The sequence below is a fragment of the Megascapheus bottae genome, chromosome 11 (assembly GCF_031878675.1).
Source record: "Megascapheus bottae isolate mThoBot1 chromosome 11, mThoBot2.hap1, whole genome shotgun sequence".
Classification (NCBI taxonomy): Eukaryota; Metazoa; Chordata; class Mammalia; order Rodentia; family Geomyidae; genus Megascapheus; species Megascapheus bottae.
This window is the reverse complement of record NC_143519.1, coordinates 22675417-22700261: the sequence shown is the minus strand read 5'-3', so window position 1 is coordinate 22700261 and position 24845 is coordinate 22675417. Positions and strand designations below refer to the sequence as shown.

Below are 24845 nucleotides of genomic sequence, written 5' to 3'. Positions count from 1 at the left end.
TCCAACTACAGTTCTGACAATACAAAAGAAAAACAAAAAATGGAGTGGGGGAAGATAAGAAGAAGGGAGGGAGGGGAAGAAAATAGCTACTTAAACACACTGTGGGCTACAGAGATCTACAGAAGAAAAAGACTAGATTTTATTATTTTATAAAAGCTACTAAAATTTAAGAAAACAAGTTAATTAAATGTGAAAATATGTGTGTAAATATGTGATATATATATATACACACAAATATATTTGCATGCTCTATGATCTTCTATGCAGCATTTCATTAAGATTCAAACATGGTAGTTCAGTTAGGAGTTACCTAACAGTTTAGAAATTATGATTTGCAGTATTTGTAAGTTTTTTTCACAAAGAATCTTTGATGGACTTGGTGTTTTAATCTGTTTAAAATTTTGTTTCTACAACATTTTTTGTCTCAAACACCTTACACAATTGTTAGACTTTATCACTGTATAAAAATGTACAGTGGTTTATTGACATGTACATTCCAATATGTTTACAGCTGCAAGATAATGAGGCACACTCAATATTGCACTTCATTAAAATTTCAGGCTCAAACTTAACCTAGAAGTTTAAATGAAACTGCATTTGTAATTTAGTAATTCATATACAGGACAAACATTGATATCTTTATATACAGTGTGATACTTATTACATTATATGCTGTCCTAACACAATTTTTTTAAATAACAGTCTAGGAAATAAACCAGAATATTCCTCTTTTTATCCCCATCCGTGATGCAATTGTACAGGAATACAAAAAGGCAGTATACAATAAACAATGATTATTTTCTTTTTTTTGCTTGAAAGCCAGCATCATTCTAGTCCATGGGTATGGTGATTTTTTTATATCAATTATCAATAAATGTCCAATGCTTCACAGGCCAATGACGGTAATGGCCACATGCAAACACCTCACAAGTTTGATGTCTTGGTTCAAAAGAAGATAAACCAAAACAATAGGGAAACTTTCCCTAGCAAGAATTATGTACATGGTATTTGGCATTCTTCTTGCACTGTGAATGGTTCATTTTCATGGATGTAAAAGTGGTCCCATTCTTATCTTATCCTGAGCAGAGTTTAAATTTCACTACATCCTCATGGTGGACAAAGGCAACTTCCCTCTCTGTTGACAAAGGATCTTAATGTTTAAAAAGTATGAGCATTTCTGCAGACTCCACACCCAAGAGCAAACTCTTCCCCCGTGGGCGGATGAACAACATGGAGTGGACATTCTGTGCCTTCTAGCTGTTTGCCTTTGGGACCTGTATAAATTGTAAAGGAAACAAAGGAATACAATCTGAAACATGCATATACATGCACACACAAACATTGTATAAACATGACTGATAAGTAACCAGAGAAACAATATGTCTAGAGTTAATAAATATAAAATTAAAAGATTTTTCTTTAATTATGAAAGTAAAATCATTAATTAAAAAGGGTATCAATGTATGTGAAGTAATGCATCCTCTATCTGTGAATATAATGTAACCCTTCTATTAATTACAATAAAAATTATATGGGAAAACAATTAAAACTTTAGTAGAGGAAGTAATATGGTACATTACTTATAATGCCATGATTAGAAAGAACTACTATCCCTCTTTTATTTAATAAAAAAATTATTCTGGATGGGAGAACATGAATACTTTTCTTTAGGATGTTTTTAGTGAATAAAAACAAACAAGTATAGCCTGGCGTGGTAGTTCACACCTGTAATCTTAGCTATTCGGGAGGTTGAGATCTGAGGATGGTGGTTCAAAGCCAGCCTGGGCACTAAAGACCATGAGACTCTTCAATTAACCACCAAAAAACCATTGTGCTAGCCTTGAGCTGAAAAGCTCAGGGACGGTGCCCAGGCCCATGGTCAAGCATCACAATTGACATAAGCACACACAGAAAACAAATATAAACAAACTAGATTACATAAATATATATATATATATACTACTACCATTGCACACTGGCAAAACTGATGATTGGTGTCCTAAAAAGTATATGAAGGGAGATTAGTACAAAAGTGAAAATCAGCTAAAAATTTTGAACATTAATATAAAATACAGTAATCTGTTGGGAAGTAAACATTTGTAAATAATAAAGAAACTAGGCTTTTTAAAACATTAATCGCCCTGTACTTTTCTATTTTTAAGATTTATTATGGTAATGTGCTTCATGCCACATCAAGTCATTAATAAGGATTTATAATTTTTTTTTAAAAGATAAGAAAGACCTTTAGGGTATCAGGAATACAAGCTATGCTTACATTTAGTGCAGATTCCCTAATGACCAGTAGGGGAATAGTATGCCACTGCTATTTTTTTGCAATAATAAATACAAATTCCAATTTTGCTTGAGAGAAAAATATCATGAGATCCAATGGAGAATGAAATCTCATTCAATTTATCTCTTCTGGATTGAAAATTTTCTCTGCTATAAAAGAAGAAAGCTATTAGGGGTAAAAGGCTAGAGTTTATAAAACTATAAGCCTGGTTCAGTGTAACTGTCCAGTTAATGTTAGACACTACAGAGTAACATCAACCTGATGCCTGGTCTTGAAGAATGAGTTCAGCCTGGTGCCGTGGCTCATGCCTGTAATTCTAGCTACTCAGCAGGCTGAGATTTGAGGATTGTGGTTCAAAACCAGCCCAAGCACTAAAATCCACGAGATTCTTATTTCCAATTAACCACCAGCAAACTGGAAGTGGTGCTGTGGCTCAAGGGGTAGAGCAGTAGCCCTGTGCTGAAGAGCTCAGGGACAGCACCCAGGCCCAGAGTTCAAGTCCCACGACTGACAAAAGAAAAAACAAACAAAAAAGGAAGTACAGTTCAATTAACACAGTTCGTAACATTTATTTTATCAGTACAAAAGGATTAAGATAACCTACTTCAACTACATAATCCTTTGCTCATCTTTACCCATATATTAAAGCACATAAACTAATAGGGTAAGGTTTTTTTTTTTTAAAGAATTATTTCTTAAACAACTCTGAGATTCTACCTCACTCCAGTTAGAATGGCCATGATCAAGAAATCCAATAACAGATGTTGGAGGGGATGTGGCCAGGAGGGATCACTACTACACGGTCGGTGGAAGTGTAAACCCGTTCAACTACTCTGGAAAGCAGTATGGCGGTTCCTCAAAAGACTAAATAAACATAGATCTCCCCTATGACCCAGCAATTCCACTACTTGGCAGTTACCCAATGCTCCAGAAATAAGGACACACAAAAGACACTAGTAGAATTGATGTTCATTGCAGCACTATTTACCATAGTGAAGATATGGAACCAACCCAGATGCCCCTCAGTAGATGATTGGATCACGAAGGTGTGGTATTTATACACAACGGAATTCTATGGTACCATCAGAAAGAACGACATCACACCATTTGTAAGGAAATGGAAAGACTTGGAAAAAAATCATATTAAGTGAAGTAAACCAGACTCAAAGGAACATAGGCTCAATGGTTTCCCTCATTTGTAATAATCAGTACAAACCCAGGATTCTCCTAGCAGAAGGATTACAATAGCTCAAACCCTAGATACATAAGGCCATATATGATGAGGCCAAATTAATGGACCTCCAGGGCATGGAAACAAGAGCTTAATTATGAGTGACTGTTCTTAATGTTTTTTTCTCTTCTCTTGTGTTACCCTTTGGTTAATCTCATATTGTTACAGTATCTGACTTTGTTACCTGGAATATTACATATATACATATACATATACATACATATATATATTTGAAATAGGTGGGGGAAAATGAGGGAGAGGGTGGGGGGAGGGAAATGGGGATAAAAACATGAGAAGGGGTATCAATGTGTGAGAAATAATGTATCTTCTATCTGCCAATATAACTGTAACTCCTCTATACAGTAAAATAAAAAAAAAACGAATGATTTATTTTGTCTTTCTGAGTAAGATACACATGGTTGGTCACGCTCTGCCTGAAAATCTGCATTGTGTAGAACATTTGTTTCTTTGCTAACTTACTCAGTGAATGTTGTTTTGCCTGTATAGAATATTCTTCATTGCACTAGAAAAATCTGGATTTTCCCTGATAACAGAGCTTGTCTCTAACACTTCTCAACTGTTGCTGCCTTAGTTCCTCCCATATGGAAAAGGCTAAGAAGCCCAACTGACATGTTCTGGTTCTCATCTGTTTCCAGACCTTGAACTATAGCTGCTATTCAGTAATCTTTTCTTTGGAGCTCAAATCATCGTGAATATGGCCTGTTTTTCACTCTTTTCATTTGTGGATCTCTGCTCATGACCATATCCTTCTAATCTTGGCTGTCTATCCTAATCCCATCTCTTGTTTGGCCATCACTCTGAACATCTTGTGCTCATATCTTTCTCAATTTGCTTCTTTAAAAGTTTTCTACTTTTATCTAAAACAGCAACCAACTATGCAAAAAACCCCCAAATACTTTAATAATTAAAAAAAATCCTTGAAAACACTTGAGGTTTTTTTTTTTAATGACAAAGTGGCATCAAGTACTGAAACTTAAAAAACATTCTAGCTATTTTTAATTTTAAATAGATAATACAGTTTACAGAATATAAAAAATCAAATTACTAAACAATTATAATCAGAAATCATGTTACTTCCATCTCTACCTTCTTTTCCTCAATAATCAATTGACAAGTATATTTTTTCCCAGAATTTTCTCTATGCATATAGGAGCAAATCAGTATATACAGTTTGCCTGCCTTATTTACAGATTCTATGTAGCATTGACCAAGTATAATAAAAACAAAATCAAGCTTAAGAATTATTAATTTCCTCTGTATACATCTTGCATCTTAGTTCATGTGGAGAAGCTGCTAGTCCCATATTTTACCTTTAGTTTTATTTAAACTGTGTGATCTGCTGAGTGCTTCTCTGTCCTTTAGTTTTGTGAAAATATGCTTCTCCCAAAGCAAACAGTGACCAAAAAGCAATGTTGATGAATTTTATTTCCAGAACAAGAGAACACTGTAGGCTTGTTAAGAGGCAGCAATGTTTTTAATGTTAAGTTCGGAGGTGTTAGGGAACAAAATGAATCAAATATGTGAACTGTAAGCATCACATTTCACATCTTCCTCAATTATCTACAAGGATCTATTATATTCTCAATTTCTCCTTTTTTAACAAAAGCAACATAGGGTGCGTGTGCGTGCGTGCGTGTGTGTGTGTGTGTAATTTGTTAAAAATTTAAAATCCCCTAGAGATCTTTCTATACTAGCACAAGGACACTCAGTTTTATGGTACATAGTTTTTGGTCTTAGCTACTTCCTTACTGTATATTAGTAATACAAGATTAGAGGTACTTATTCCCACGAATATTTTGGGGTAGTTTGAATTAGGTTGTCATCATTTGAAACAGAATTCTCATGTAATCTTTAAATAAAACCAAATACCACACAGATCATCATTGTGATATTAAAATATTCAAAACGTACCTGCAGGACAATGTGGAAGTTCTTCTTTAGGAATGCTAGTCATTCTTTGAAAATCATCATGACAAGCATTACAGAAATGTGTTGTTCCAAAACAGAAAAAGACAGCCACTGAACAGCAGTAGCGACACTTATATTCCAAAAAGTCTGTTCCATGTTTGGGACACATCTATGGCAAAAAGGAGACAAGAACAAGATTATAGTGAGCCTGTTTCATCTGTACTTTATATAGTCATATACATAACTAATTACATTTTGAGAGTATACAGTTCTCTGAAAATTGATAATCCATTTGTTAAAAATGAAGTTATTAACATATGGTTTCCCCCCAAAAGTCTAGAGAAGTCCAGAGTCCTAATTCCACTTTAGTACAACCAATCTGACTAATGTGCAATCTATTAAATTTACTTGTGAGTCCAACTAGTCTGCTAAATTAAAAACCTGACCATCTTTTACCCATCACCCTGGTATATATATATATGACAATTTCATTAAAGAGGAAATATGAGAGACTGATTATAGGATTAGTAAAATAAGTAATGTTATTTGTTGTTTAAATGTGATCATTTGATAAAAGTTTAAAATTAAAATATCCAAAAAATATTAAACAGTTTGGAGAAGTACACAAAACTGAGTAGCAGCAAATACCAAGAAGGAACTTGATTTTATCAGATATTATTATTTAAAGAACACAGATTTGACTTTTCAAAACTATCCTGATAAGATGTTCTGCCCACCTGAGCCCTGGACACGTCAGAGCAGGCGCCACAGATGAGCTCTCTGGGGTCGTAATCATCTCCTTGTCCAGCTTCAGCATCACAGCGAGCTTCCCCACCAAAATATGCCTGTGGAGAGTCCACATTCAGGTGATGCCAGGAAAAAGGGACATTCTGGGATGGGTGTAATAAATACCAACTCAACAAGGTCTTAGAAATACTGTCGCCTACCGTCCACTCCCTTACATGAACAAATGCCTGCATTGTTGACTATGAAATAGTGTAGATCAAGATACTACAGATCACAATCATACTGTCAAAATTAAAGAAGAATTATAATTCAAATAATATCACACATAAAGTTAAATAGCAAAATATAAACAGCACAAAATTGGAGTAGTTTCCTTTTCTTTTTCTTTTTGGTTGGTTGTTGGGCTTGAACTCTGGGCCTGGGTACTGTCCCTGAGTTCTTCAGCTCAAGGCTACTGCCCTACCCCTGAGCCATAGTGCCCCTTCTGTTTTTCTAGTGGTTATTTGGAGGTAAGAGTCTCAGTCTTTAGTGCCTGGGCTGGCTTTGAACCATGATCCTCAGATCTCAGCCTTCTGAGTAGCTAGGATTATAGGCATGAGCCACCATACCCGGCTAGTTTTTCTTATTTTGAATATCCAACTCCATATTCCCTTCTACTAAATAAAATATACCATTAATTTCAAAATTACTGTAGAATAAAAATTACCTAATATAAATTATTAGCACAGCACTATTCTAAGTCCAGTATGTATGTGTAGGAGGGATTTTAGTTATGTGATCAAAGAAGCATTTTTTGTGGGACTTGAGCTCAGATCCTGGGCATTGTCCTTGGACACTTTTTGCTCAAGGTTAGCACTATGCCACAGCAGCACTTCCAGCTTTTTCTATGTATGTGGTTTTGAGGAATCGAATCCTGTGCATGGTAGGCAAGCACTCTACCACTAGGCTATGTGCCTGGTCCCAAAAAGCAATTTTTTTTTTTTTTTTTTGCCAGTCATAGGGCTTGAATTTAAGAGCCTGAGCACTTTCCTTCTCAAGACTAGAACTCTACTGCTTGAGCCACAGCACTACTTCTGACTTTTTTCAGTGTATGTAGTACCGAGGAATCAAACCCAGAGCTTTGTGCAAGCTAGGCAAGCACTCTACCAGCAGGCCACATTCCCGGCCCTGCAAACATTTTTTTATAAAAGAAAAGCAGCTGTATGCTGGTGGCTCCTGTCTGTATTCCTAAACTATGCAGCAGGCTGAGATCTGAGAATCATGGTTTGAAGCTAGCCCAGGCAGGAAAACCCAGAGACACTTATTTCCAATTAACTACCAAAAAACGAACAAGAAAACCCCAAACAACAAAAAAGCTAGAACTAGAAAGAGAGCTGTGGCTCAAGTGTAGAGTATCATAGCTTTGAGCTCAGGGACAGTACGCAGACCCTGAGTCCCAGGACAAGCACAAAAAAACCAAAAAATGAAAAGAAAATTTGGCAATTCTATTCAGAATACTACTTGGAATTCTTAAAGCTACACTACATTCAGAAACTTAATAGAGCCATTTAAGAAAATGAAATTATCTTGATGGATGATTTACTTGTATTTGCATAGGGCACAGAATAAACAAGGGTAAGAAACTGGGACAATCTGTATTCATGTCATGTCCATATCCAAAAAGTGAAATAAAAATTTGTAATAAATACACTGAGTCAATAAGAACCTAATACTTGAACTAGAAAAACAGGTGAAAAGATAGGTTTTACTGATGTTGAGGTTATACATGGTCATCTACCAGCTAAATCTGGCCCTACAAATATTTCAGTTTATCTTAAGACCTCACTGGTTATTCAAACTATTTGCCTTTGGTATCCTCCATTTGTCTTCTTAAACATTTCACTGCTACAATATTTGACTATTATGTTTACCATAAATATGCAGAAATAATATTTTAGTATTTGTATGAATACAAGTTTTATAAATGTACACTGTTGGTCTTACCTTGCATGTACATTATTTATCTGTCTTTCTGGCTAGTCATATATGCTTCGCCTTCTATTCCTTATCTGTACTTTCCTTATTACATAGCAAGTCTATATATCTTTCATTCAGTCATTCATTTACTCTTTATTCACTCTCTAATCACCTTGGTATTGCCAAGTAGAGAAATAGAAATTTAAAAAATCTGTCTTCGCAGAACTTCCCAAGTGGAGTAAAGAGATAAACTACTACTAATAGTGTAGGTTGAGTGCTATGATGGATGCCTGTAAAATAGCAAAACTGTATATGGAGGTGGTTTACAGTAGGAAGTTAGGAGTGCATTAAAGAAGAGGTAAATTCCAAGCTGAATCCTGAAATAGGAAATGACAGATTTCACCACATACATGGGTATGGAATAGGGGTGGCTGGAAGAGTAAAACCTGTAGTAGAAAGCAGAGAACATTCCAAGAAGAGCAACCTTCTACATGGTGCCCTAGAGCACCTTCTGTGAGTCAATACTGCTGAAATGTAAGCTGCCCAGTACATTGTAGCACTAAGTAGAATGGCAGCATACTGGGGGAGATAAGGCTACAAGATTATAAGCAGAGGAGTAAACTCAATTAGACATGAGATCTAGAAATATGAAACCACCAGTGGCAGTATATGTATGTGAAAAAGGGCTAGAATGGAGGGTTAGAGTATCATCTAAGAGCTCAGTAAGGAGGGTACTAGAATTACAAAAAAAAATAGTTAAAGGTATAATAAAGAAACAACAGAAATTTAGAGGCAGAATTGATAAAACTTTACAAATAAAGATTATAGATATAGAGGGAGTCAAGACTGACAACTGTATTATCAGACATGTGACCTTTGTACTATTTGTGGGAAAAGAAGTAAAGGTAAAGGTAAAGGTAAAGGAAAAGTAACTGATAAAGCAATTAAAGACAATGATTACAAAGGGAGGAAGAGATAAATGATAAATGATTTTACGGAAGGAATGGTTAATCATCAAGTGAGAGAAGTTTATTTAAGAACTAGCTGTATTAGCAAACATGAGGTCATTAATAATGAGAAGTATATTTTGTACAAAAGAACATGTTTTGGAAAATGTCTAGGAAAAAAGAATGCAAGACAAATTAAGCAAAAAACTTCATCTTGAAACATCATACCAAGTTTCTTATAACTTCAAGCTTATGATGAAATGATCTACAATATACTATACAAACATCTTTTAAAACTTCTTAGTTCAATTTGTAGCTTACCTTTCTGCATTTGTAGCAAACATAATATGCATATCTATTCATGGCATAGCCAGCTGGATCATTGTAAAACCTCACACCAGGAGTTGTGATGGCTTCACTTTTATGCAGACCTTCATATTCCAGTCTCATTAAGGCTTTTCTTCTGACATCCTCATAGAGTTCTTTTATTGGATCAAGTAGATCTTTTAGTACTATATGATTAATTTTGTTCTGAAAGATCAAAGTACATGCACTGTGACAAGCACTGTGGCAGAATATAAACAGTCATGTTAACCTTTTCTCTATACGATGCTACTAAATAATAATTCTGTAAACTCATCACAAGCCCATGTTTTCCTGAGTGGGGAAAATAAGGACAAATGGGACAAAAGTATAAAAATTCCTTATTTTTAGCTTCAGATTTCCTAAGTCTGGGACTAAAGATTGCCCTGATGCCACAAATATGACACATTCATATTGTGTGTGGGGGCTTTGGCTCTCTGGAGATCAAGTTGTCAGGTGAATGAGATGAGCAGGTACTTGTTTTCTTCCCTATCTTTATGTGTCTATTTCTTGGCTCATAAATGTGACTTTTCTCAGTGATACCATATGAGGGGAAAAAATAATCTTTCTGATTATTCCTCAGCAATGAATAGTAGCCTGCAAATATGAAGATTAAAAACACACAGAAATTAACAGAAAAGATGAGAGAATAGAGAAGGCATTATTATATTTATTTATCATCAATGTAATTAATCAAAAATAACTTTCAAAAACAAGTTCCTACTTCATTTACTACTTTTTGTAGAAATGTGTCAAAATGCCAACCATTTTCTCCTTATTTTGATTCACTCCAAAACTACCTCTTTTACTAATATAAAAGATCAAGAGGAAGACAAGAGTATCTTTGTTTTTTTGTTTTGGGGTCCTTTTTGGTAGTCATCATAGCAAGTGATTCAACTCTCAGAAAGTCTGAAAATGATGTTAGTATCATTCAGTATGTTGATGGCAGCTATAGAGACCTTATACTATTGTTACAACTTGGCTGCAGAAGGCAGAAACTGATGGGAGTGCATAAAAAGCAAATGGAAGGACACCAAGAAATGATGATGCCTCTTTATCTTGAGAGATGAAACTAAAAATAAAAAGAGAAAAGTAATTTCAGGTTATTCCCATACCTTGCAAATGGGACAAGATATAAATCCAAATGTTATCCTTGGACCAAGCCATCTGTTTTCCAAAACTCGCCGACAGCATTGTAAGTGGAATACATGACTACAGTCCAGCTTTAAATAAATAAATAAGAAGGATGTAAGTAAATGTAGGAATAATGAACACCTGACTAACTGGGAGACTACTGTATAATGTAAAACATTACTTAAGGCACATTAAGATTACAATCAAGAAATTAAGTGGAATAAAATTTCAGTACTTTGTTATTACATGTGGGACTTCATTACCTTAAATTTCTCCTTATTTTTACCCCTCAAATACTAATGCCACTTATATAAGTTACCTATAAAATAAGCTGGGAAGGGATAAATATAAAGTTATTTAATTTTGTATTTCACAGAAAACAAATTACTGACAAAGAATTAAGATTTTTGAAGTAATACAGACAATTAAGAAATCACAAATATGATTTTTGACGAGTACTCAATATTCCAAAATCAATCGAACACTAAACAACAGATAAAGGTTTAAAAATGAACTTGGTAGTTATAGTAGTAACTCTTGTATGTATGGAAATAGGAATAGATCAATTATATAATACTATAAAATAGTTTGCATTTCAGAAACTAATAAAATAGCTCAAGCTTATTATCAGTTATGTCCTTCACAAGAAGTTGGTTACACAAAATGGGAAGCAAATATGAACATTTTTCTCCTTGATATATTAACAGTGTTAGTAGGACATATTTTTGCCCAGCAATAAGGTATTATCAATCATTTCTAATTCCCCACATAAAAGTCAAGATACACTTAAAAGCTGAGACACCTGAATGGCTGGTGCTGCTGAGAGGGCTTCGGTGAAACAGATCATGCACATGTCATCAGCATCTTGCTTCAGGGTCGTGGCATTCTTATCACAGCCATGCAGACAAGGCAAACAATGTTCTTCATTTTTAACACCGCCACATGGATGGCCACAAGGATGTGTCTTGCTACAGGCTATCTTAGCATATTCCTAAGAAAGATGAATCACAATGGCTACCATGATGAAAGGTACATATACTACTAATTATGCCTATTGTATTAATTTTGTAAAATTTTCCTATGGGAAATACTCATTACTACAATGTAACAATGATCATTTTTATTCTTTCTTTTGATATGAATTAGAATGAATGACCCTAGAAAGCAATGCGGGTACAAAGTAAATTATAATTGTCATTATGCATAGTCATGAGGCAAAAAGTTTCTGTAGTAGCATCTCTCAATTACTATGCCCTCAACAAAAGAGGGGACAAATCAACAAAAGCCATAAGTATCTCCCAATATTTTGAGATTCATCCTGTTTTCTTTTCTTTCTTTTTTTTCAGGGGGAGAGGGGTGCTTGTTCTGGGAAGCTTGAACTCAGGATGTGGGCACAATCCCTGAGCTTTTGTACTCAAGGTTAGACACTCAGCACTTGAGCCACAGCTCCACTTTTGGCTTACTGGTAGTTAACTGGAGATAGGAATCTCAGTGACTTTGTTACCTGGGCTGGCTTTGAACCACGATCCTTAAATCATGGTCCTGGGTAGCTAGGATTATAGATGTGAACCTCTGGTGACCAGCATTATCCAAATTCTTAGTAGAGAAGCTGAAAATCTGGATATCATGGAAGATATGTATACATTTTTTAAGACTCAAGAATGTTCAGCTACTAGAAACATTATAGAAAAGTAAACCTTAAAAAGTAAAGAAACTACAACCAGGCTCAGGAATGTGGCCTACTGGTAGAATGCCTGCCTAGCATGTGTGAAGCCATGGCTGGATTCAATTCCTTGGCACCACATATCAGAAAAAGCCAGAAATGGTGCTGTGGCTCAAGTGGTAGAGTGTTAGTCTTGAGAAAGCCCAAAGACAGGGCTTAGGACCCAAGTTCAAGCCCCAGGATTGGCAAAAAAAAAAAAAAAAGAAAGAAACTACAGTCCACAGATATTTTAATTACTATTAGCACAAAATAAAATATTAAATAATAAGAAATACAAAAGTTTGGCTTGGGCTTCAGAGCCTTATTTGCTCTATTTCTGGATTTGACAAAGAATTTAACCATTCATACTGACACAGTGTAACGAAGTTGAGACTGAGTCTTTCTGGGATGGGGTAACTATGTACACACCTGACAATCTACATCAGAACAAACACTGCCAACTGCAGATAACTCCGTTCCATTTCGGGACCCACAGAAGCGGCATGCTTCAGAGCTACTTGTGGTAGGTTTACCTAGGTTCAAAGAAGAGAAAGCAGACTCCTTCAGTACATGCCTTCCATACACTACAATATCACTACTGTACAAAAGCCAACAGGAGTGGAGGAGGAAGGGTTAGCAAATGTAGTCATGACATTTCCATGTACATAAGGTAAAAAATGAACTAAGTAACTGGAGGATAGGGAAAGGGAGGGGAAAATGGGAGAGAACAAAGGGAGAACAAAAAGCATTGTACTGAGTACCTGGTTTATGTAATTATATAACACCTTTATACAACTACTTTATAACAATAAAACATAAGATAAATACATAAAGCAAATCAGATTTATATTAGTTGCCATCATTGGGCAATTAGCCAAGATTTGTAAACTGTCCTAATTATAAAGATCCCCAAAAGATGGTAAGAAACTAATCCAAAACCACTCCTGAAGACAATTCATGGCAACAGACAGACAAGAGTGGCAAGCCTGTCACTCTAAATGCATAATTCAAGACAACTATAAATATCAAATAAAATGAAATACATAGAATATAGTAGGGGAATCAACATATTTTATAGTGATAAAATTAATAGATAAAGCCTATTATCAGAATACAAAGCTTTAAAAACAGAGGAATACCTATATAATATGAAAAAAGTTGAAATGTTATGGAAATAGCAGAAAACATAAAACAAAGAGTAAAAAAAAACCTTGAAAATTATATGCCAAGCTTTTTTTGCGTTTTTGCTCTTTTGAAGACAGAGTCACACTGGGTGGTCTAGCTGACCCTGAACATGTGATTCTCCTGTCTCAAACTGCTGAGTGTCGGGAGTACAAGTGCATGCTATCATATCAGGCTGCCAAGCTCACTTTTAAACACAAGTACACTATTGTCAATATTGTTACTGCATTCAACTCAGTAGAATATTTTCTAAAGAGACAGTTATCATGAGTATAAGGATGATTCAATATTGTTTCATAAACTAATATACAGTACTGACAGATTATAGGAGAGAAAAATCAACTATGAGAAAAAATGTTATGTTTTTATAACATGTAGGTCTTTACAATAAGCAGCAAGAAACAACATGCTTTTCAAATGTAAATGCTGTGAAGCCAGTTTTATCAGGCATCAAGAAGAGTTAACTACTGTAATTTTCCTGTATTTTTCAACTTTCTTCTCAGTTACTTTTAGCATAGCAGTTAAATTCTCCTCTCAAATCCCGTATTATCAAGCCTAAAGTGACTGATATATTTAATTTGTTCAGATGTGTGCTAACCTCCAACATCAGCAGTCAATTAAGACAATTGGTAGACGATACAGCTCTGTTACAAATTGAGATTTTGTATGATTATTATAACATTAACCCAGGGTTATACAAAATTTCTTTAGATAAAGAGCAAAATGAAAAGTGTTTGTTTGGGTGCTGGTAGCTCATGCCTATAATTCTAGCTACTAAGGAAACTGAGTTCTGAGATCTGAGCATAGAGGACTGAAGCTGGCTGGAGGAAAACAACCAGTAAAAAGACAGAAGTGTAAGTTTTAGCACTGAAATAGGGTTTATTCAAATGGCGATAGCCTGCAAAATTTCCCATATAGTTCAACTGACAGTTGCTTTGTGGGTCTACAGCTTAAAATACATAGTTTGTTATATATTTCTTCTTTTAAAAGAGAACTTTTCTACTTTCTCCAAATTTCTTGCTGTTTTACTTTTATTACAAAAAAGGTAAAAAGCACAAATAAGATTTAACAAAAATGTATTGCTTAATTTTTCCCATACAGGAAACTTTCCAGGAAATATACTACTTTAGCTCAATATATTTATATAACACTTTATTACTTATTACTTATTAAAGACTGTCTCACTGGAAATTTACACATTTTGAGAATGCTAATAATTCTAAATAATGTTGCTATCCTACTGCTGATTTCAACTCTACTACTGCTCAAATAGGACAATAAGTCCACACAGCAAAAAAAAACAAAAAAAAGACAGAAGTGGAGGTGTTTCTCAGGTGGTAGTGTTAGCTTTGAGTGAAAAAACTGAGTGAGAAGGTGACGCCATGAGTTCAAGCACAAAAACAGAACAAAAATGTGTGTTACTTTTTTCATAGTAATAATTATTCATGTGTGTTATTACTATCATTGGAATGATACTATTAAGCCTTATTTTTCCAAGTGTATAAAAACTAATAAATATTATCACAAAATAAAAACCTTATAGCTAAAAGAGATCACAGTGATCATATAGGTTGGAGCTACAATGAACAGAATAGGACAGGGGCATCTATGGACAGCACTCCAGCTGGAGGGAGGCTCATTCCTACGAAGATACAAAGTACAGTAAGTAGCTTCAGTTCAGAAATGAGTCTTCATTTGTTCCTAAGATGTGACACGACTTCCCCAAGGTCTCACAACTATTTAGTGACCAAGCAAGTTTCCTGACTTTGAGATAGAATACTGTGTCTAGTAAACATAATTTAGAACTAAACATTAGAACAGAGAATCACTCAATTTTTTCATGCCTGATAGACAAATTTATCATCTGGAAGTGTAGTTTATTTTTTTCTCCAAGTACAATTCAACCTTTACATCTCTTACCTGTATGTTCTCGGAATTCCACCATTGCCTTCATTGTTTTGGAATCCGCTAGGGCCATCAACCAGAACAATTTGGTTCTACCACAGCCTTCATGAAGGTCAACCTTGATAGCTTCCTCTTCTTCTTTGAAGACCTATTATTTCATTGAAGAAAAGAAAAAAAAATCTACCTACCTCTGAAAGAGGAATATAAAATTTATTTAAGAAAAGGGCTTTCATTTGTGAAGTACTGTAAGAAGTTTTAGATAGCTCCAGTTTTTATAATAGCCCCCATTTACTCTTGGAAAAGTTAGCTCAATTTGCAGTTGATAACTGAAATGGGACCTCAATTTAAGTCACTGATACCAAAGCACATTTCTTCCCATACTTTTCCACACTTATTTCAATCATTAAATGGACTTTCTATTCCAGATCTTGTTCTAGATATAAAGATTAAAATCTTTACCTGTCTTTGGTGAGTTTTGGTTCGTCGATGAAGATGGAGGAATCTGTCACAGTCAGTACATAAATTTCCACAAATATTACATAGAATGATAGCTGCAGTTTCACCATCATCGTGGTTATCACACATAGGCTACAATAAGACAATTCCACAGGTTACATTAAACTAAAAAGGAAGTCTTAGAGACACAAATTTAATATAACTATAGTTAACTTTTAACTATAATACTATTATTCCAAAGACTAATAAGATTTTTAGAACCTGAATGTTGACAAAGAACTATGACAACTATACTGAACTACAAAAATCTCTCAAAAATATTCAAAGTCTAGCTGGGCATCAGTGGCTCATGGTTGTAACCCTAGCTACTCAGGAGGCTGAGATCTGAGGATTGTGGCTGAAAGCCAGCCCAGGTATGAAAGGCCATGAAACTCTTATCTCCAATTAACCACTAGAAAACTGGAAGTGGTGTTGTGGCTTACGGGGCAGGGTGGTAGCCTTGAGCTGAAGAGCTAAGGGCTGGAGCCCAGGCCCAGAGTTCAAGTCCCATGATTGACCCATCCTCCCCTCCCCCCCCAAAAAAGCAAAGCCTACAAAAGTTAAATGGTCAGTAACATCAAGATATATATTTTGCTTAGTGATTTAATAAATGTTTTCTCATTACATAATCCACATATTCTGTATGCTAAATGAGGAAAACAATATTTACAACCTGAACTTTAGTTGGGTCTTGATGGCTCACATCTGTAATCCTAGCTACTCAGCAATCAGAGATGAAAACAAGACTTTAAGTAAAAGAGCTTAATGAGATGAACTTGGCTAATTTGAACATAATCTTTAAGGTGTAAGATTAATTGCGTGTTTTGACTTGCTTAGCTTTTTCCAAGCTCAGCTAAAGCTGCACATAAAGCAAAGTAAGATAATTTCTGATAAAATTCCACTCTTACCATTTGTTTTTGTTGCCCATCCTTTCCCATCCACCTTCCTGAGGAGAGACGATCCACATGGTCCTGGTCGAGGACACACAGCGAGGCCAGAGCAAGCCAGAGCTGGTGAGAAGGGAAAAGGTTACACTACTGAATTCTTAGAAAACGCACAGAACGCTGACTGCTGGACTCTTCACTACTGTTTGATGACGGCTGGCTGCACTGAAAATGTACAGATTCTCAGAGGCATTCACTCACCTGCTATGGTACCAATTTTACACTGCCATGTGCTGTACATTCCAAATTTACAGAACCATTGTTTTGTAAACTGATTCTTTGATGAACCATCCTCTTTTATACCGACATATGAAATTATTCTTTACAGGCTTATAGAGTAAAACATTTAAAGGAACGATTGGAATATTAAATTTCCCACTTCCGTGCCCATTGCATATTATTCTATCTATTATCTATTTAGGCCCTGAGACACTAAATTTCAAAGAAGATAGTAGTGTGGCCTTTTAGTTTTGCATAGTCCTATGAGTACATGGATATATTTAAAATACACTCCAGACAGAAAGTTTATATATCAGAAGTTGTATACTGTAAGTATCTAATAAATCTTTGAAAATTGCTCTCAAAAATAGTTTTAAGAGCTTAATACATTGTTTCATTAATGAAAAAGCATAAACTTATTTAAATGGTTCAACTCTAAGAAATGGATATGAACATCACTAAAGAGAACAGAGAGAGCAAAATAGGTACAGAAATAGAAAAACAAAACAGAAAAATCAGATACAAGGAACAAAGAGAATGAAGAATAAAAGAAAGGAATTTATGCTAAACACTTGCTTTAGCAGTCCCACTCTGTGGAGCCATGGCATAACCTGGTTTTTTCTGCTCCAGGAAAATATGATGTATTCTGTGTTCTAGATTTCTGAAGATGAACCTATACAATTCTACCCATGTTCACTTCTTCCTAATGCTTCTCTACTAAAAAAAAAATCACAAATCTCTTTAGAATTATATGGTACATGACATCTGATAGGTTAAAACTTACTATGTCTCATTTGAAGAATCCAATCCCACTTCCTCAGAAATTCTGACCCATTCTACCAGTGGTGAACATTTTTTTTTAAACAGATATGATCTACCTAGTAGGTAGTCTTTTTCATTAGAAACAACTGCTCCATATAAAAAGGAGAAAGAGGGGCCAGGAGTTTGGTTTAGTGGTAGAGTGTTTGCCTAGCATACACAAAGACCCAGGTTTGATTCCTCAGTACCAATCACATAGAAAAAGCCTGAAGTGGTGTTGTGGCTGAAGTGGTAGAGTTCTAGCCTTGAGAAAGGCCAAGGACAGTGCTCAGGCACTGACTTCAAGCCAGGACTGGCAAAGAAAAAAAAGAAGGTAGCTGCCTTGTCTTTGAAAACTGATCAGTCTGCAACAGAACACTACTGCTAAATTTGCTGCAGTAATCTACAGTAAAAGGTCATTGGAAAGAAACTACATACAATGTAATCTAGTCTTTCCAATCAGCACAGTCTTAGCTTCTTTAATAAAAACAAGTGATACAGAATACCTAAGAGTGAACAGTAATGACTACCATATTTTGCTCCTAATTTATAAAAACCTTTTATTTTTTAGTCTTTCTTTTTGGTTTTTCAATAAATACATTAGCTAAAAATGTAAAATCACCTCACTGACTGATTAGAAAAAGAACATGTAATTGTACAAATAAATAAACGAAAAAAGGATACAAAATGAAAACCTACTCTAGTTGTTGCAATGCATCTTACTGGAGACCTAAATTCTTCTTCCATCTTGGTCAAGGCAATGATAGTTTCTGCAATAGCATTTTTTGTCACTCGGGACCAAGCTTCTGACAGATGACCCTGTTAAGCAGGACACATATCTTAATAAGTGACTAGAAATGCATTATCATTGTAAAGTCTTCCAATTAAACAACATATTGTAAAATAAAGAGAAAGATTTACTTGTAGCTAGACTATGTAGAGGCACAGACTTTAGAAGTAAAAATCTTTCATAATCCTATGAAAATATTCAACTTTCAAACAATGTTTATTGATGATCTAAAAGTAAACAAGAATCTAAGGTTTCAATATACTTTTCTTGTAGAGTTCAAGGCCAATTTGCTTCACAGCTGTATAAAAATATTAGTAGTAAGGTATGCATGACTGAGAAATTTTGGTTATAAAGCAATGTTAACATGCTATGCTGAGTGCTCTAAATGGTATTACTAGAACTCATAACAACACACAAGTTTAACTATAATTACTTTTATTTCCTATGCTGAATTTTTTCCAGGGCATTTAACTCAGGATCTTATATATAGCTATTCTGATTTTTAAAAATCAACTTTTAACTATTATAGAATTGAATTGTTCCTAACAGTCTTCTTTAATCATTTTCAGACAATGACATTCTAAGGAAGTCTATTTGCCACAAAAGTTGAGAAGCTGTGTTGGGAAAAATTTATCTTTCTCTTAGAATAAATATTCTTCCATTTCCAATATCCCCATGTTATCAATCTGTTAAAGAGCAATTCAATTCTATTTCTCAAAATGCTTTGCTTGCTGCCTCTTGGAGTCCTTCTCAGGTTTCCTTCTGCAAATACAAGGCAATATGATGAATCTATGGAACAACTAATAAATATTAGGCACTCTGTAAATAAATTCCTCGTTCATCATACTCCCAGATGAATCTATGGAACAACTAATAAATATTAGGCACTCTGTAAATAAATTCCTCGTTCATCACACTCCCAGATTTCCCCTGAAAGACAACATGTTATAACAGTATTCACAGGATACACTTTATAAACTATGAAAGAATAAGAGCCTTCTACTTTTTTCTCTTTAATATTTTTTTTTTTTTGGGTCAAGAGGTTGGTCATGGGGCTTGAACTCTTGGCCTGAGTACTGTCCCTGAGCTCTGCAGTTTAACACTAGGGCTCTACCATTTGAGCCACTTCCGGTTTTCTGGTGGTTAATTGGAGATAAGAATCTCAAGGACTTCCATGCCTAGGGCTGGCTAACTGGACAGCTTGAAATGTGAACAATTTACAGTAGCCACAATGGATTGCTCATTGAAAACACCAATGGCAAAGTAGTCAAACATACCAAAAGTAGTCTTAAGTACAGTAGTAGTATCCTCCTATCAATTTAGCAAAAAGGGTTGATATCAAATCACATCCTGTTGCAACTCATTGCTATAACCAGAGAATGGAACTTACTGCTGCCATATCCTTAATTAGTTTAATGATAATTTCTGAGATTTGAGTAGGAGTTGAGCCCTTCATCCACCAATGACTTTCACCTCGTCGAAGATAACTAAAAAGAAAAATCAGCACTTAATGAAACAAGTCATTTCACAGTTGTACAGATAAAGTTACAAATTTTATTTCAACATACAGCATTGTAATTGTTTAAAAGACTAAGCCTCCACAATATAGGCATGTATATATCTGTGTGTATGTGTGTGTGCACATATGTATCTATGTATATATAGACCAGGTCTTGCTGTGCAACCCAGGTTTCTCTTATAGTCACAATCTGACTGCCTCATGTTCCAGAGTGGGATTACTTGTGTATATGATCAACTCAGATAATTAAAACTTCTAAAAGAAAACCAAAACATTACCTCAAATCTCTCATTTAAAGAGAGCAGCTATACAAATTTATATTCTTTCTTTTTTTTGGGTCATGGGGCTTGATCTCCGCCTGGGCACTGTCCCTGAGCTCTTCAGGTCAAGGCTACTACCCTACCCTTGAGCCAAGTCCCACTTCCTGTTTTCTAGAGGTTAATGGGAGATAAAGAGTCTCAGGTCCTTTTGTACCCTGGCTGGCTTTGAACCTTGATCCTCAGATCTCAGCCTCCTGAGTAGCTAGGATTACAGGCATGAGCCATTGTGCCCAGTCACATTTATATTCTTTGCCAAATATTTGTTTCCATAATACTTTTATGTGTACTGATATACCAAGTTCAGATGATGAACTACCAAATATTTGTTTCCAGTGAGCATGGTGATCATAAGGTGCTTGCCAGAATATAAAGCAACTCCATCAATGTGCACACTACTGCTTGGTTTAGCTGGCCTTTTTAAAAATTGCAACTAATAGACAGGTTACATTATGTTTGCCAGATAGAAAGATAGAAGGTGCATTTCTTCACAAACATTGATACCTCTTCTCATGTTTTTGCCCCCATTTCCCTGCCCCCACCCTCTCCCCTCATGTTGTTTTCTCTTCTTCCCTATCCTATTTCAAATAAGCATATATACAATATACCAGATAACAAGGTAAGATATTAACAATATGAGATAAGTAAGGGACAACAAAAGAGATGAGAAATAACATAGTATATCAAGAACAATAATCACACAGTATATGGCTCTTTCTTGTTTCCATATTCTGAAGGTCCTTTCATTTAGCTCTTTCTTGTTTCCATATTCTGAAGGTCCTTTCATTTAGCCTATATGGCCTTATGTATTTAGGTTTTTCCCTATTGTAAACCTCTGCTTAGGAGAATCCAACTGTATACATGAAGGAAATGATGGAAAGTTAACTCATAATTGTCATGGACTAGCTCTATAATTTTTTAATTAAAAAGTAGTTTTATTCAATCTAAAAGGACAACAAAATTGTTGTTTTATTCCAAAAAGGTATAAAATACCTAACTTGTACAAGCATCATCATTTTGTTAACCTTGATTAGTGGTTCAAACTGCCCAATTATTGCTAAATTGGTGACTCTACTATTTCATAGGAAAATGCTGCAAATGACAAAAAAGCTAGTAGTCCATTAAATAAAGGTCCAATGATTCAGAGAACATGAAGAAATTTCACAGATCTAATCAATTAATTGTGGACTATAACATGTGGGTTCATGTTTGCTAACCAAATGTTGGGTCTGGGTGATACTGGGATTTGAATGCCAGGGACCAAGTGCTTTACCATTTAAGCCATATTTCAGACAAGATCTCACTTTTACTCTGACCAGCCTTGAATCATCATTCCCTGCTAGGTAGCTGGGATTACAGGTATATACTACTGTAGCTTGCTAGTTCTGGAAATAGGGTCTTACTAAGTTTTGTTGTTGTTGGACTTAAACTGCAATTTTTCTATCTCTATTGGCTCTATAATTTTGTACAGATCCAAATGTCTCACGTTTTCTATCATTATAAGTAAAAAATAGACTTTTTTGGATATGAATAAAAGTTTCAGAAGCAGATTGGTAGAGGTTATGGGATATGCATATCCAAAAACACTACAGAAATTTATGTTAGATGAACAGGTCCATTCCTGCCTAATGCTCCAAGCATCAAAAATACTTTACAATAGTTGAGTCTATATTTCTCTGATGTAAGGCTTTTCATACATTTATTGGCATTTTTAATTTTTTCTAGTGACTATTCTTGTCTTATTATTTTGATCATTGTCTGTTAGCTTAAGTATTATTAGTTGCTTACATTTGAAAACACTGCAATAGTATCATCTGTCTTTTTTCTTTTTTTTTTCTTGATAACACTCAGCCCTGGGGCTTACCTTAGGGCCTGGATACTATCCCTGAGCATTTTTGTTCAAGGCTAGCACATGAGTCGTAGCTCTACTTCTGACCCTTTTGGTGCTGAATTGGAGATAAGAATTTCACAGACTTTTCTACATGGGCTGTGTTTGAACTATGATTTTTTGATGTCAGTTTCTGGAGAAACTGGAATTATAGGCATAAGCTACCAGTGTCTGGTTTCTTTTCATTTCTTTCCTTTTTTTCCCATATATTTTTTTGTTGTAATTAATAGAAGGGTTACATTATATTTGCCAGATAGAAGGTGCATTACTTCACATACATTGATACCTTTCTTTCTCATGTCTTGGTCCCCATTCATTTCTTTCCTTTTAAAAAAAATTGTTGTTGTGTGTGTGTGCGCGTGCGTGCGTGCGTGTGTGTGTGTGTATGTGTGTGTGTATGCGTGTACATCAACACTGGAACTTGTACGGAAGGCCTAGTGCTCTTGCTTAGCTTTTTCACTCAGGAGTGAAAAGCTACCACTTCAGTCATTCCTCTATTTTTGGCTGTTTTTCAAGTCCTGGGATGTGAACTTAGGGCCTGGGTGCTGTTGCTGAGCCTTTTTGTGTAAGGCTAGTGCTTCACTACTTGGGCTACAGTTCTACTTCTGGCTTTTTGGTAGTTAACTGGAGATGAGTCTCATATACTTTCCTGTTTGCACTGGCTTTGAACTGCAATCCTCAGATTTCAGCTTCCTGAGTAGCTATGATTACAGGCACCAGACACCAGTGCCTGGCAACTTGCAGCTTCTTGATGATTAACTGGAGATAAGAGTTTTAGAAACATTCCTGCTTGGGCTCTGACATCTGATCCTCAGATCTCAGCCCCCAAAGTAGCTAGTGTTATAGATTAGAGTTACTAGTGTCTGGTCATCTCTTGTTTTTTTCTTTTTGAATAAAAAATATATTTACTTAGAAGTATTCAGAATGTCAACAAAACAGCTACAACTTTTTTTTTGTAATTACAGAGTGGTATACAGTTATCAGAACAATTATTGTGTATAAGCCTGTCAGGCAACTGAAGATGAAAAAACTACTGTCACCATGTATAACCAATTTGTGCTGTGCATCAACAACAACCTGCTTTAAATTTCCATGCCCATTTATAACCCCCATACTGGCAGGTTAGTGGCTATTGAAAATACCACTAGGACAGGAATATCTAAAGACACATTTGGTAGTGTGTTAACTACACAAAAAAAGACATACTGTACAGTTTAAAAACAAATCTTCCACAGCCTGGCATTTCAATTTTTTTTCTTTAAAAGGAGTGAGTTGTGTACAGAGGAGTTAAATGCTTTCTAGACAAGAAAAATAAAAGCTGGCTAGAACCAGCTTATTCATCCTCATCCTCTTAAATCTCCCTCTTCTTCCTCATCCTCTTCATCTTCTTCATTTTTCTCCTCTTCCTTCTTTTCCTTGCTCTTTTCAGTCTTCACTGCCCCCCTCCCTGTTTGTTTTTGTTTGTTTCTTTTCTGCATCAGGCTTTCCTTTAGCTCGTTAGGCAGCAATATCCTTTCTGTATTTCTGTATTTCAGCTCAGCAGCTTCTTCTCCTAAGGCTGCTTGTCTTCTGCAGTAGTGTTGCTCCATATCTCTCCAAGTTTTCTCCCAGCATCACCAACAGACAGGCCAGGATTTTAGTGTGATATTCACAGCAGAACAAGAAGGCCGAAGGAGGCCTCTTGGCTGCACTGGGATCCTTGAACTTCTTTGTTTCCTCTTCAGGAGGGATGTAGGTTTTCATTTGTCTTTCATAATGAGCCCTGTTCACCTTGGCCGTGTCTTCAAATTTCCCTTTCTCTTTAGCAGACATAGTCTTCCACCTCTGTGAATACTTCTTAGAAAACACTGAGAAGTTGACCAAAGCATGTGGTGCTTTTCCCAGAAAGTTTGCACAAAGAATGTAGATGATGACATCTTGCCTTTCGGCTTCTTAGGATTTCCTTTGCCCATGATTAGTGTGTCTTCCAAAAGGCACAGAGTCGCTTGGTGCTGTCCAGATCTCTCTTGCCCTGCGCTGTCTCTATGGAGTTCTTTAGTGTCTGGTCTTTTCACTTTTATGTAACCAAAGCCATGAACATTTTCCTTTTGGAAAAGTAACTTTGGGGTTCTGATTTTTTTGCTTAGGAAACTGAAAAATATATATTTTTTTTCTATAAATTGTTATAGAAAGGATATCCATAAACTTTTAATGACCTGAAGTTTACCTCCCTCCCTATATTGCTTGTTTATTTTAATAGTAAAATGTATTTAACATGAAGCTGAAGTTTAGTTTTATACATGAGATGTGAATCTGTTTTATCATCATAGATACCTAAAATCCTAACTTTATACATATAGCTTATTTTTATTTTTACTATTAATTACAAGTTAACATTTTTACTGTATATTCTTTTTTTAAAAAAATTTGATATTCTTTTTATACATGAGTCAATTGTATATGGATACTCTTTGGTGAGTAAGCCAATAAAGTAACATTTGAAATCA

General features: G+C 35.3%; 1 protein-coding gene across 10 annotated transcripts in view; it reads right to left on the bottom strand.

Annotated features, from left to right (window-relative positions):
- Window positions 1–718: 718 nt before the first annotated feature.
- Mycbp2 (MYC binding protein 2) overlaps window positions 719–24845 on the bottom strand; it is a 243921-nt gene continuing 219794 nt past the window's right edge. For all 10 annotated transcript variants that reach the window (XM_090342005.1, XM_090342006.1, XM_090341998.1 and 7 more), the window contains 12 exons: window positions 20026–20122; window positions 18545–18664; window positions 16793–16894; window positions 15849–15977; window positions 15405–15537; window positions 12732–12835; window positions 11403–11591; window positions 10582–10689; window positions 9425–9634; window positions 6191–6298; window positions 5457–5622; window positions 719–1274 (listed from right to left, as the gene is read on the bottom strand). In XM_090342005.1, coding sequence (XP_090198131.1) covers window positions 1159–1274; window positions 5457–5622; window positions 6191–6298; window positions 9425–9634; window positions 10582–10689; window positions 11403–11591; window positions 12732–12835; window positions 15405–15537; window positions 15849–15977; window positions 16793–16894; window positions 18545–18664; window positions 20026–20122 — 1582 coding nt within the window. In that variant the 3' untranslated portion in view covers window positions 719–1158. The remainder of the gene's footprint in view (window positions 1275–5456; window positions 5623–6190; window positions 6299–9424; window positions 9635–10581; window positions 10690–11402; window positions 11592–12731; window positions 12836–15404; window positions 15538–15848; window positions 15978–16792; window positions 16895–18544; window positions 18665–20025; window positions 20123–24845) is intronic.